The 14,685-nt window shown below is 35.3% G+C and overlaps 2 protein-coding genes across 3 annotated transcripts; both read right to left on the reverse strand.

The window, feature by feature from the left end:
- LOC109348623 (UPF0481 protein At3g47200-like) lies at positions 127-4,909 on the reverse strand. 2 transcript variants are annotated; one of them, XM_019589130.1, is made up of 3 exons: positions 4,821-4,909; positions 3,958-4,256; positions 127-1,943 (listed from the first exon to the last, which is right to left on the reverse strand). In XM_019589130.1, exon 3 carries the CDS (start codon positions 1,898-1,900, stop codon positions 272-274), a length of 1,629 nt encoding a protein of 542 aa, XP_019444675.1. In that variant the 5' UTR covers positions 1,901-1,943; positions 3,958-4,256; positions 4,821-4,909; the 3' UTR covers positions 127-271. The 2 variants fall into 2 exon arrangements, with proteins under 2 accessions (XP_019444675.1, XP_019444674.1); XM_019589129.1 differs by lacking the exon at positions 4,821-4,909 and having other exon boundaries at positions 127-1,944; positions 3,959-4,295.
- On the reverse strand, positions 4,947-9,767 carry LOC109348624 (probable beta-1,4-xylosyltransferase IRX14). Its single transcript, XM_019589131.1, has 3 exons — positions 9,037-9,767; positions 8,282-8,827; positions 4,947-5,524 (listed from the first exon to the last, which is right to left on the reverse strand). Exons 1-3 carry the CDS (start codon positions 9,765-9,767, stop codon positions 5,293-5,295), a joined length of 1,509 nt encoding a protein of 502 aa, XP_019444676.1. The 3' UTR covers positions 4,947-5,292.

The following is a 14,685-nucleotide window of genomic DNA, read 5'->3' on the forward strand; positions in this document are numbered from 1 at the left end:
AGTACCTTCAGTGACAAAACAAATTAAATAATGAGACTTCTGCTTTCTTCCAAATGTTTTTCTAGGCTTGAAGTCAACAGAAAGATATCAATTTCTTAGACTTAAGAAAACAAGGCACTACTTCTCGTGATTCACAAAAAGGGATACTAGAAAATGCATTGATAATTAGGAAATGAAGGACCCTGCGCAGGTGCTTACTGGGCAGGTCTGTAATATCCATATTAACAACAATAACATACAAGCATTTATCGAACGTCGTCATAATGTTTTATCATAATGGTTTGTAATATCCATATATACTGTAAAAAGTTTGTGCAAGAGTAAATACCAACAAGACAACAGCAGCAACTGAAGAGATAATGGCCCAAGGATTATTGAAGTAATTGTGTCTTAAGTTTGCACACCAGGTACTCCATCTATGGTTGTAATACCGGTTCACAGCCTCTGACAATGGGCAAAAGTAACTGTCGTTGATGTCAAAAACAACTTCTCGGCATAGCCTGTTGAAAAGCTCGGCAACTTCGGCATCATTGCCAAGCCAGTGCTCAATTATCCCATGGTAATGAAGGTATCCCACATCAGCTGGTGAGTTGATCAAGTTGTCCATGAAGATCACATAGGATGTGAAATCATTGCTGCACTCTAGATGACACTGCTCAAAGGCAATGAGGTTGAAGAACAACGACTTCGTACCATCGTGTATTAAGAGCCGTGGTATTCGCAGAATACCATCTTTAAATTTTATGTCCCAGAATCGATCAGTCTTCCTTTTCTTGAATTTGATTCCAGCCTCCCTGAGGGATGAGACACTATGTATCAGTTGCTGCTGCCGCTTGTCTGCAACTCTATGAGCATTAGACCAGCGTTTGGTCCAATTTGAAGGTGGCCGTACAGTTCCCCTGCGCAAGAGACTTCTCCTGAACACGTCAAGGCAGTGAAGGCCATCTTCATCAGATAAAGGGTCACAGATGGTGGTGGTGGTGGTGGTGGTGGGGGTGATGGTTTCATTTTTTTCCGATGATTCCACTTTGTTTCTGTTCTTCTTTGTTAATGGCTCATCTGTTGGCATTAATGGATCAAAAAATCTGAGTGCTAGATCTGCAACTAGTCCTTTCAGGTCAGGGTTACCTAGTTGAATTCCTAGAAGGTGATCAAGTACAAATAATGGAAGCTGGTTCTCTAGCATGATCATGTCTCTCTGAATTGAGTGCATTAATCCACGCATTGCAAAAACAGGATCATTCCTTGAATAACCAAGTGGTGCAAACCCTTCTGTAGCACCTCTGAATAGCTCCAGCACAAAACAACCATCAAGGACTAACATTTCCACAAACTCATTGCTGTTTAAACTGATTGAGCCTTCATAACAAGATATCGCTCTTTCTTTTATCTCGTTCATTGAATCCAGATAGAGCCTAATATCATGATTGGTTCGCTTGAGGACATGGTTAAGGGAACGCCACTTGTGGCGTTCCATTTGTCGAAGGCGCCTTTTGCCATGATGGTATGGACCCAAGGACACAATTTGAGGTACATAAGCTTTGTCATCACTAGAACTGTCTCTAAGGTAGTGAGGGATTTGGTAGATTGATAGCTTGTCCCATGAACACGCCTCATCGTCTTCGCAAGCTTGCTCTAGTTTTTCCTTGGTGGAGATCATCCATTCAGACTCTGGTGAAGTGGCCCCCTCTTGAAAATATTCACCGCCTTCGTTAATTGTAATATGCAATGATTGTGAAGGTTCCTGCTGAAGGTCCTGCTGAAGGTTCTGCTGCTCCTGAAACTCGGTTGATAGCATACCTGAACTAGGAGCTGAGGGAACTCCCAATTGTAAGGTTTCTTTGATTTTAAGGGTTATAAGGTACCAGCTCAAGAGCTCTTTATTGAATACAGCTACCATTCTTTTAGGAAGCTGCTAGTCTTGTTCTTCTGAAAGGTAATGTACTAATGTCGAATAACAACAAAGAAAATTAATAGTTTGTGATCAGTAATGAGCCACCCAATTGTGATTAAGATATGATAAAGACATTACATCCAACATTATGGCCTAAAAGATGCTATATATTTCATAATAAGGGGCTGTAATCAACTTGAACATAGACATAGTGTGAAGCGAATATGGGACCCCTTTCAACAAATAGCAGCAGTTTTTCCCAATGACTTGAGTGCGCTATTATATATTCGATGCGTTTATCCATATTCTCTAACTATCACTGTAGCCACGTCACATTAATATCTTTTAAAAAGCCATTAAATATGGTATAGCGTCAAATCAAATAATGGGGTTAATCCGTAAGTGTATATTGAATATGTAAAATGGGGTATCCGATGCACAATACTTAGAGCACCGACGGTATAATACTACAATTATTAGAAACAGGATCAAGATCTGACGGTATCATTCTTCTTGAGAAGTGAGAATTATTTCTTGTCAATTGGATTGTTTTCTTTATAACTGTTGAATTATTTCATTATTAATTTTATGCTTCTAAGAGTCAGCTAGATTGATTGAGCTGTAAAACATTATGAGTGAAGTCTGAGTTTAAACTAGACTTTATGATCGATTGAAAAAAATATAAATTAAAAATTTAATAATAAATATTTTTCTTACAGTCACAAGTAAGTAACAGTATTACTTGATATGATACAATCTTTTGGGACAGAAAATGTTTTCCCTTTTACTCTTTCGATTAAAATGATAATAACTGTTTGGTGGGGAAGGTTGAAAAGCATACACGTGATAGAATAGATCCAATTCTATTAATTTTCCCAATGAAACTTATTATTATTGTTTACTTCAAGTTAAGAATGATTAACTTCTTTGGTGGGGAAGGGTTGAAAGTTGAAACATTAGCAGGTGAGAGAAGAGATCTATTTCTATATTATTATGATTTTTTTAAATGAAAAGTAACAAGTGATTATTGGTGGAGAGGAATGTTCGAGCGTGAAGAGATGCATTAGGAAAAGAGTGGGGGGCAGTTATCATCACATGTAAGAAGTCTACTTGTGGATGAGTTTTAACTCAATTCAAATTTGTGTTTGTGGTCCAAAATGCATGCTTCATTCACGGGCAAGCTCTTTCATTCCTTTCAGCGTCACTGCTATGAGTAATGAGTGCTATCCTAAATCCTAATGCATTTCTGATTAGAGAATGAAGTCTCAACGAGAAAATAACTTATTTCCTTCTCCAATCAATAAAAATATGACATATATATTATTTTGTTTAGTTTTAGAAATATTTGTAGTAGAAAATGATTAAATATTTTTAATAGTACCTTACCTCCGTATACTTTATTCTACTCTAATTATTGCCCTTGTCTTCATCTTAATTGTATATTCTTATTCTAAACATTATTGCAACAATGACCAAATTTTAATCACACTAGCTGATTTCGGCTATTAAATGATGTATATTAACAAAGTATTGTTCACTAAAAAATAATTGTATTCCAGGTATATATTTTTTACCACAAGAGGTAAAGCGCATGTGCTACCTCTGGGGCAGTAAGGCTTGCAACTTTCCAATAATATATCCAACAAGGTAGGATTAAATACTGCATCTTATATTTGTCTTGTATAATTAAATACTGCATCCGTTTTTGGAGCTTGGCTTTTCAGTGGTGACACTGAATTGTGTGATACCATATTTTTATCGATTATCGAATTCAACTCTTGGAAATAGACCCTATAACTAGGAAAGTAAGGAGGAGTATATCTTATCTTAGTTGTAGGTGAGAAATTGCATCCTATGAATTGGAAAACAAGGCATAAGATAGATGCCTCCATAACTTACACAAAGGTTGCAGAAGGAGGATAATTCTATAGGGACATAAAGCATCAAACATTCTATGTACAGCAGATTTTTAACAACAAGTTATTCAACCTGCAATCTAGTACTCTAGTACTTTATCAATTCTATTGCAGTTTTGGAAAGAGCATCTAAATCGGAATACTTACAATATAGTTTCAAGACTGCAATGTACTAAGTGTTTAGAAAGACGCTTACGTTATGCGCCTTTTGCTAGCATGCGTCACAATCCTCTGCTCAGTTGGGTTGAAACTCCAGCAGCTTCTGATGAAGAGTGAGTGGCTCAATAATTTGAGTGGTGAATGAATATGTGACTGTATCTTCACACTTTCTACTCAATTACGGACTTTGTTTACCATTGCTGGAAAAAAAGTCTGTCTTTTACTTTTGTCAGTCAAATAGACAATAACGTCAGTCCCTGTCTTTTCCTTTTCAGTTTTGCCATTTTCTAAATAAATAAAAATCATTAATTAGGTATCCTCCATCAATGCCATAAATATTCTCAAATAGGAATGCCTCCTAGGGAGTGTAAAGGGTACTTGCCTAAAGGGGGGTGGGGGTGCATGCAACTCTTTCAAAGCCTTTTTTTATAGATACTTTCACCTAAAGTTTTTCTCAATTAGTCTCTAAACTCTTATTAGTAAAATTCATTCTTCTCTTAACATCAACTTAATTCACTAACAACAGATATTTGAATGGTTCATTACATTGCTTTTCATTTTCTTAATTAATAGTGAAGAAAGATATAGATTTGTTGGCATTAATAAATTAACTTGGATGGGTCAATTTTACTAATAGTGGAACTAAGAAATATTTGGGATGAAGTTCAAGTTGAAGCTAGACTATCCTCACCAGGGCTGTATCTACTCTTGGCCATAAAAAAATACAAATATTGATTAAGGTTCCTTTGTAGGAGATTCACGTGAAAGTAAAGATGGAATGAGTTTAATTAGAATTTAGAAGTAACCAAACAGCCTCACTAGGGGATGGTATTAAAATATTTCAGGCTTACGTTAGTTATTCTGGATGCCGTAGAACGACTGTTACGAATGATTGTTTTGTTGGATTAAGAACTTCTGCATTTTGTTGTTCTATTACTTCGTAAGCCTACAAGTAATGTAATCTGCTAGTGAAAAAGTGAGATAACTGTATAATCCTATTCAGAAGAATATGTATTAACATCTAATGCAATTGAATACAGGCTTCCTGCAAGGCAGCGAGTGCTGCAGAACTAAGTTGTCATTTCCTCTCACTATTTCATGCGAATATAATATATAGCACCCCCAACAAAAAGAAGAGAAGCAACAAATCAATGTAAGAAAATTGGTGGAATCAAGCTCGAATGCACACATGTTGTCCCACCATAAAAGTTACCCCCGCCTATTTATGTATCCCAGTATTTGGTCAATCCAAATTCTTGTAGCTGAAGGCCAGCAATCTTGTATCCACGAGGCATTAAATTCCTCGTGTGCATTTTTATACCTTCAGTGTTCTTCGGAATGGGTAGAGACTTGCATACCTATCACCTTGATGTCATGCTTTCTCTTGCTTCTACTGCGCCTGGATCTAGGTGTTTTAGTCTTTGTAGAATGCTTGTTTGTCTGCTCTTGTGAGCCAATTAGCACTTTTTCATTAGAGGGGAGCTCTGGAGGAGCATCTGGCCATGGAGATCGTTTTGATGGGACGGTGATGTCCAAAGGAGGGTCAATTATCCATCTGAATGAAATAGCATCTTATGGTCAGGGATATGAAAAGATATTATGCTAATAATACTACAAATTTTCTTATTGAAAACATAAATCCAAGTACTATATGTTGAATGATATCACCAATTACAAGCACAAAAATCTGACTGATATGAACTCATAAAACAAAAACTCAAGGACATTCAGAGGAAATTTTAGGGAAGAAAAAATGGAAATGCCACTTATCTGACAAAAGACTTCAGTTTCTAAGGAAAATCATGGGACAGCCTTGAAACTAAAAGCGCGCCTAGTTGCACACATGTAAAAAATCATGTCCATGGACAAAACATTGACGACATAATGTTCTACATAAATCATGTTCATGCAAAAAACATTCATATTTAAATATTCCCTAATCGTTTTGCCTACGATTTTCTTGGTCTTCCTCTGCCTTTAGGAATGAGGCTAACCTCTAGTTTATTTACTCTTCCTATTGAGTCATCTAATCGTCTCCTCTACACAAACCCAAACCACCTAAGACGCGATTCTACAATCTTTTCTACAATAGGAGCTACGCAACTTTCTCTCTAATACATTCAATTAGGGATGGCAATGAAAAACGAATCCATGGTACCCACGCGAATTTAATGGGTTAAATCCGTTGTCAATGGGGTCGGTTTCGGGTTTGGGTTTGGTACATGTGGTACCCTACCCCGAACCCGTCCCGTTTGGAAAATTGAATAAATGAATATATCTTCTCTAACCATACTCAAACTCTTGCACACATGACACATATACCTTGAAGCTGAACTTGAAGAAGACGAAGTAAAAGGGAATGACATTCCCTATGGAAGCAACCAGTGGCTATATGTATCATCCTTTAGATTTAGGATAAAGGATAAATGAAAGGGGATTTTGATACCTGTGAGTATGCTCTACTAGAATTCTTTACCTACTCTTTAAGTGTCAGCCTTCTCTATATCTTTGTGTGTTGCACGCTCTTTTCTCTATGTCTCTTCTTAGAGTTTTGGTGAAATCTACTGAAATTAGAACTCTACTGTGTGTTGCAAAATTTCACGTGTTTTTTTTGTTGAATTTGGATCTAACATTGGTATTTGACTTATCTACTATTGCATATTGCTTGAATAGAATCTATTGAATTTTAAATATTAACATGTTTGAAGCATACAGATAGAAAAACAAACACTGGTGTAATACTGGAGCAGCTGTTCAATTATTTTTTTTCGGTTACCTGAAACTCGATGGGTTCGGGGATAGTATTGTTAATTTCAACCCAGCTCAATTCAGGTTCGGGTTTTAGATTTCAGGTTCAGGGTTGGGTAAGCACAAACCCAACCCGCCCTGTTGTCATTCCTACATTCAACCCTAAATCTATTTTATCTATTGTGTTCACTCGTCCAACACAATACTATCGTCTCTCCTATATTGAGTTTATTATTTTATCGTCCAACATTCAGTGTCATATCATATTGTGGTTCTTATAGTTGTGCGGTAAAATTTTATAGCTTGGGTGACATTTCTATCGCATATAAGTTAAAACACCAAGAGCAATCCACAATTTCATTCACCCAGCTTGAATTATATGACTTATATCTCCCTCAATTTTCCAATGGTGTTATATAATTTATCCATGATACTTAAATCTGGTAACTTGTGTGGAATATGATATCTAATTTTTATCTTTGTGTCCTAAAAGTTTTGTGATTGCCACAATGGTGGAACGGTAGAAGTTTGGTCCCATGTACCAATAAAAAGATAAAGTCCTCTATTCCCTTCCCCAACGTTAAACCTGACCTCTGCCACCTTCCTAGATGTAACAATATATTATATGGATAACGAAACATAGAACCTAACCAAACACTGAGAAAAAAGACTTCTGTAAGTCATTGGCAATTATCTGGTTGAAGTTTATGATCTTTCATCACCAGGATGTACTGTTTGATTCTATTTGGCTTTTTTTCTTGCAGGGCGAACTATGTAGACAAACCATGGGAAATAAAAATCACCACTTGGGAGAGATACTAATTCCACAGGTTGGAACTGATGGAGTCCCTAGCACCTACTCAATCATTTTACTCAAAATATATGTATATACCTATATATATACCTATATATATATATATATATATATATATATATATAATTTAACCAGGCAGACCATTAACAGATCCTGAACAGTTTAATACAATATAATTTAATTCATTACAATCGAAATCAAAATTCATCCAATCCATCCCTTCGCCACTGTCAATACCATGCGAGAGTATATTCAAGCTAACATGTTACTGTCCTGGATGGCTAACAAATAAAAAAAAATATAGGATGTTCGTAATAATTCTGCCCCAATTTGGCAGCAATTTGCTTTCTCAGCTAGGTATTAAGGTACCCCTTGCCGTACTCCGGCCTGGATCATCTTATCTTAGTTAGTACATCAAAGCAACTACATAAGCTGGAAAACTATGAACTCATTCTAGAACATGAGTCTACATAACATGATGCCCAAAGGTCAATGGAAGTAAGCTGCTATTCCTAACCCTAATAGGATAACCCTGTGGATTTTATTAATATAGTTTCATATCAACCACAGATGTTGTAATTGCTGAGTATTATTTTGGTTTGCCATTGTACCAAACACATTTAAATCTCACATATTCAAAACTGTCAATCATTCCAAATTTCAGGCAGTAGTTTTTGGCTTCTATCTTATTGCAGAATTTAAAATCAAGTGTTAGCAGGAAATTTTTAAAATCATTGGGAGAGGACTTACTGGGCAGGGAATTTACTGTCTGAGCGAGCTTCAACCCGCAGCCACCATAACAAAACCTTTCTTCCACAATTCCCAAGTGGTTCTACCATGGAGGCACTTTTGAGCAAGGACAGTGGACTCTCTATCTCCCCATCTAATGCATCAAGATCCTTAACCCACAGTGGCTTATTGTCACCATCATTCCAAAGCAACTTGGAATTCAACACAAACCCAGACCATTCCAGCTTTCTAGGCAGCACAGGTGCTCGGTCATCAATGTAATGTGCACTTCTTCCCTTATATCGCAAGGAATTGAAGGTGTGCCAACCAACCAATTGGTTGGTAGCATTACAAGCAGGACCTTGCACTGGCATCATAGCTTCCACTTCATCCTCCCTTTGAATTAAGGATGAAGCTTCAGCTGCACTAGTCGAATGAACAAGTATCCCAACCGAAACAGCACCAATCCATTTCACACTTTGAATTTCATCGAACAGATCCATACTATGCATATTACTATCATCCACAAACATTACAACTCCATCCAACTTCTCTTTTCTCACAATCCTGTTCCACCACATGACGAATCAATCAAATGCTTCATGTAATAATCAATTTATAATTATCAAATTAATCAAATGCTTCATATAATAATAGTCCTGTTCCAACTTCTCTTTTCTTGACTATAATCAAGTATTGATGATAATCTATTTTTTGAAGCTAATCCAAACAAACAGTAACAAACTGGAATTCCAATAAAGTAGCTAAAAGTGAACCTCAAAGCGCGAAGGCGCATACGAGACTCCAATTTGTGCCTTCCCTCCCATGAATTCAGCATTCGCTGTCGGAAACCGACGTGGAATGTTCTGAGACCAGAGTTAGCAATGATTGAAGCGGTTTCATTGGTGACTCCACCAGCTTCCACAACGATCCAAATCAGATCGTACGGAACCAACATCAGCGAGTGCATCACACCAGTCAAGTGAAGCTTCTGGAAGGTTCTCACATACGTCGGCGTCACCGCAATCACCGTCTTAGGATTCTTCACACCGAACAGCGCTCTCTGTTCTCTCTGAACTCTCTCGATTATCCCGTGAGCCTTCATTACTTCAACCGGATCCGGATGCGGCCATGGCCGTATTCGGATCCCGTGCCGCCCAACCACGACACGGCTAGTGCCGCCGCCGGCAAGAGGAAGAGCGGATGTTGTTATGTTAGCAGTGTTTTCGACGGTGGTAACGGGATTAGAATCGACGGCGATTTCAGAAGCCGTGCGGAAAGGAACGGTGTAGAGGTTGGTAGAGGAAGGAGAGAAAATGAAGAAGAAAACGAGGCGAGAGAAACGGAAACCGAGGACGAGACTGATGAGGCAGCACACGACGTGGACTACTATCCAGAAAACCGACGCCGGTGATTTCACAGTTCCGTCGCCGGAAGATTCTAACGAACCTCTGAAATTGTTGCTCCGGCGGTTGAGGTAGCTCTGCTGCAACGCAGAGAGCTTCATTTTTTTAGTTAATCTTTTTCCTCTCTCTGTTTAATTTCGTGAGTCAAAGAGAGAATGTATGCATCTCTGTGAGTGAAGTTTATGAGTTGAACTGTGACTGCTATAATAGGTTAGATTTGTAGTGAGTAGCGATAGAAAGAGATTTGAGAAGAACAAAGAGGTTTTTTTAGTTTGGTGGGGAAGTTGTTTAATCATATACTAATAACATTTCTTTGGGTTTACGGATAATCTGGTTAATTTGTTTTTTTTATATTTTTTAAACTAATTCTAACAGCTTTCAACTTCAGACAACTAATTGAATTTAGGGGTACCACGCTTGGAAAAGAATCTATTTGGTTGAGTATGGAGATTACCATTTTGGTAATCCCAATTTTCTAGAAATATAAAATGCATCTGGTAAATTTTCTAGAAATATAAAATTAAATTAACTCGATATTTATTTCACTTAATAAGTAGGAAAATTAAGCTGGACGATTTATAATTCTTTTATTTCCTCCATCAAAGTTATTTTTCTTACAATATATATGGGCAACCGAAGGGAGTGTAAATGGGCTGTGCGGACAATCCAAGCAACTCAACCCTGAAATGAAACATAAAAATTTAGTTTCCTTTTCCAGATAAAAATTTAGTATATATATCAGAACTTACAAATTAATTGTCATTGTTTTTTGCCTTTTTTTTCTACGCTAAACTTGGGAACTTTTTGTCTTCTTTTTTCTTTTTTTGTCCCATTGCTACAATTCGTATGCTACATAACCACAGCCATACTCCTACACTGATCATGATGTAGTTATGGAAGCATCCTTTTTTTACTTTTTCCTAATTCACGATATTGTTTAAAATTTGTCGCGGATGCACGTAAGTTGTAAAACTTAATTTTGTTTCTAGATTTGGGGGTGCTGCTGCCAACTGGAACAGGTAAAGAAGTAACTGTCAAAATCTTGATTTGGATTACTTGGGACGCTTATAATATGTAATTATATTAGTTTCACATTTTCAAATATTGGAATAGAATAAAGTAACTAATGTTATATACTTGGACAGATGAACCCATGAGTGTGCTATTGGCCAAACTCTATTAACAAATTTTATTGTTTCTTCTATTCCATGCACATTATTTAATTGCTTATGGCACGCTGTACAACGCAACACTTCGTTGCACCAACAATCCCTCGCTCTTTTTTTGGTACAGACTGAAAGCTAGAAACAAAAACACACTAAAACAAACCTCTATTATCCCTCACTCTGGATCTTTCTGAAATTTAAGGAGAAAATGATTTTTTAATTTAAAAATAGATAAAAATCTAAACCTTAAATAACATGTAAATTCTAAAGTTATAGTGGTTAAATACCTTTGTTGAATCAATTATCTTACCTATTTATTTTCCAATGAAAAGAATATTGGAGAGGGAAGAATTTGGTTCTAAAAATATCATCTAATTATAAGTATTTCTTATCAATTTTTCCTTTTACTTTTAATTAACTTCATTTTCCAATGTCTGAGAGGATCTTCCCCATTTTCCATAGAACATAATCAAAATTGGATAGAAAAATTATTATATTTATTTTTTGATTTTAAAAATAAAAATGTTACTCATTATTTGTTTCAATGCTTTCTATCCTTATAACAATTGTTCGGGTAAAAAACTTTAAAAAAATCTTCAGCATGTGAATGTTTGACCTTGTTCAACTTTCCTTCTCTACAATGACCCTCTGTATGTGCTATTATTATCATATACTTGCATTTCGAAAATGCAATTTTTATGTCAATTATTGTTGAGGGTGACAGTGATATATATATATATATATCTTGATTTGGATGGCAGGTATAACTCATGCATCACCAGCAAAAGTTATGGTAGTATGTTAAATTAATTGCTGCAAATAACACAAAGATTTTCTCCTTGACATGTTGCAGAAATAAGAAACAAAAACCAATAAGAATTTTCATGACACCGACCCCTAGCCATATGATATTAGGTAGAATAGGGGTTGGTGGGTTACGAGTTGCTTCAGTTACAAACTCAATGCATCCAAACCAAATTACCATTGGATTCCTTCAAAATGTGGCTAGCTATGCATACAATATAATAAGAGTGAGATCCAAGAGTAAATTTTTTAAATTTCTTTAAAATTGAGGGTTAAGATAGAGTGTAAGTTTAAAAAACTTAGTCTGGATATAATAAAAATAAAAAGGTCTTCTAGCTAGATTCCCCAGCTCTATGGAAAAAGTTAAAGCATGACAAAATTTTACCACAAAACTGCACCGCTGCTATTTTTGACTATGTAATTGCATTTACATACAAGGAAATTTGATTTAGTTTGCTAACTATTCAATGTTTGAAGAGCGAAGAAAAAATGCGGTTGATAAGTTGTAATCTGTCAAAATCATGGGTCGCAGCACCACATATATGCTTGCAAACAAAGAAATTGTTGTTACGTTTTTAAGAGCTTGTGATATAAATAAAAAAACCCGGCACGCTAATCATGTCTTCTTGATAGGTAGATATTCTAATTTGCTTAATATGATTACTACATTCTACCATCAATGATTGAAGGCAGATAACAGGCCCAGTCAAGACTAGGGTTGCTTTAATTGTTTACTTGGATCAGCTCACAGTGCTAACTAATTAACTCCTTTGAAGCAAATAATATCAAGTTATGAGTATATAGCGAACGATCCTCTCCATTACTGAAGAGATAAGTGATTTTTTTACACTTAGTTTTAGGATAAAAGTGTCATTATAAATATGAACAAATGGATATAATTGTCCTTTTATCATACTTTTTATTTTATTTTGTACAACACTCCTCTCTCCAATAATGAAGAGGAGTCTGACTCATAACGAACAGGCATGAATGTTAGCTTTGATATTTACTTGCAAATGTGCTAAATCATAATAGATCTCATATATTGTGAGGAGGCAATTATTGAAAGATCAAGGTTGGTGGGATTCAACTTTATAAAAATATATATCTTGCCTTCACTTTATGCTTCAAGGTCACTTGAACAGTTAGTTTCATCTTTCAAAGGATGTAACTTAAGTTAGGAGCTTGGTTAAAATATCAAGTCAAGTTCTTCTTTGATACCGGAAAGTCCTAAATATAAATAAATGGTTCAGATTTTAAATTAGAATTTGTTTAAAATTTAATTAAAAAAACAAAATAGAACCACCAAAAATTGTATGATGCTCTTATATGAACATTTGAAGGCATATTGGTCAAGGCAAATTGTAAAAATATTAATGATAAGTATAGGGTGAAATACATGTATCCCTATAAATTTAAGTTGTCCGGAAAGTTGTCAAATGTAATTCTACAAATAACATGCATTTGTGTTTATTAATTTGTTTGTCTTTTGCATATGCAATCTTAATTAATTTGAGTTATTTTGTGGGTATTTTTTTTCAGGAAGGTAAACCAAGAATTTACATTGGAATGGGAGAAATGGGCTATGTTATTTCTCCACTTGCTGTGTGAGAATTTTGGGCTGGAGAAAGGGTACTTGAAGATGGTCTTCAGCGGGTCCAAAGTTTGGCACCAAGATTAGCAAGCACCTTCTATCATATATTGGATATATAACATGCACCAAAAATTGGAATCCGGATGTTAGAGGCTGATATAAATAAAATTGAGCATAAGAAGTATCAATGACAAAATTATCAGACTCTTATGTACTTATAAACGTGTATCCGCTCATGGCTTATAGGTGATGATTAGTCATGATATCCAAATGTTTATTTTTTAGTTAAACATTTTATATACATTGTATTTTTTTTTTATAAGTGTATATTTATAAATTGTTGGTGTAAAAATTTACATATAATCAATATAATTCACCATTTATTTGGATTATTTTTTGGAGGTTTTCTACGACATGACAAATTTTAAGGTTATCTTAATTAGGGTTTTCATAAACCCTCTAAAACGCTTTAATAAAATGTTGTAATTATGTTTTTATACATTTTCCCTTCTTAATTACATTTTCTAAAGGAATAATATCAAAATATTTTTGTGTTATCATTATTTTAATCTTTTCTCGTCTAATTTCACACTCTCAATTAATATAGATGTTTGTCTTCCTTTTCCTTCATCATCATCCTTGTCCATTGATCCATCTTATTCTCTTTCCCCTACTCCCAAATATATTATTGCGAAAATAATGCGGAAGCATAAAATGAATATTATAATTTTTTCTCATTATTTGATAAAGACATTATTTATAGTACATGAATAAGTAACAAACTTACTTAAACAAACTAATAAAACACACATGTAAAATATGTAAAATGTGTAAAATGCGGTAGCTTTGTTCTTCAATAGCCCCTCAAGCTGGAGGGTAAATGACAATGACTCTAGTTTGATAATTCAATTTGATATCGTGACAATGTAATGGATCGGAATCTCGATTCTAACGTGATTGGATTTTCTCAATCACTTGATCTTGTTGTTGTTGATCTTGCTGATCTTGTTGTTGTTGATCTTGTTGTTGTTGTTGAAGCATATGGTGATGTTTGGGCTTGTGGTTACCGGTTTCTCTTTATAGATCATCTTGCAATGAATGACTTCGACATCATAGAAACCATCATCACGAGAACGATGTAAATATATCTTTGGAGGTGTAGAATTGTGATCTTCTTCTTTCTTTTCTTGCTTTTTTTTTTACCATTCTCATGTAAGCTTGTTGATCATCACCCTTTAAGGTTTGGAATCACAATTTCCATGGAAACCATAGAATTTCCTCGATCTCATGATCACATCTTATACCATATAGTGGAAGAAATGTATGGATTTGTATTGGAACTCATGAACAGTATTAGAAGATGGTTGGTATAGATAAAGAAGCCAAAACAACTTGATGGAAGAAAGATCGTTGGTGATTTGATTTGCCTTTGTACTCCAAACTCCAACTTCTTCT

Source organism: Lupinus angustifolius, chromosome LG06 (genome assembly GCF_001865875.1).
Source record: "Lupinus angustifolius cultivar Tanjil chromosome LG06, LupAngTanjil_v1.0, whole genome shotgun sequence".
Classification (NCBI taxonomy): Eukaryota; Viridiplantae; Streptophyta; class Magnoliopsida; order Fabales; family Fabaceae; genus Lupinus; species Lupinus angustifolius.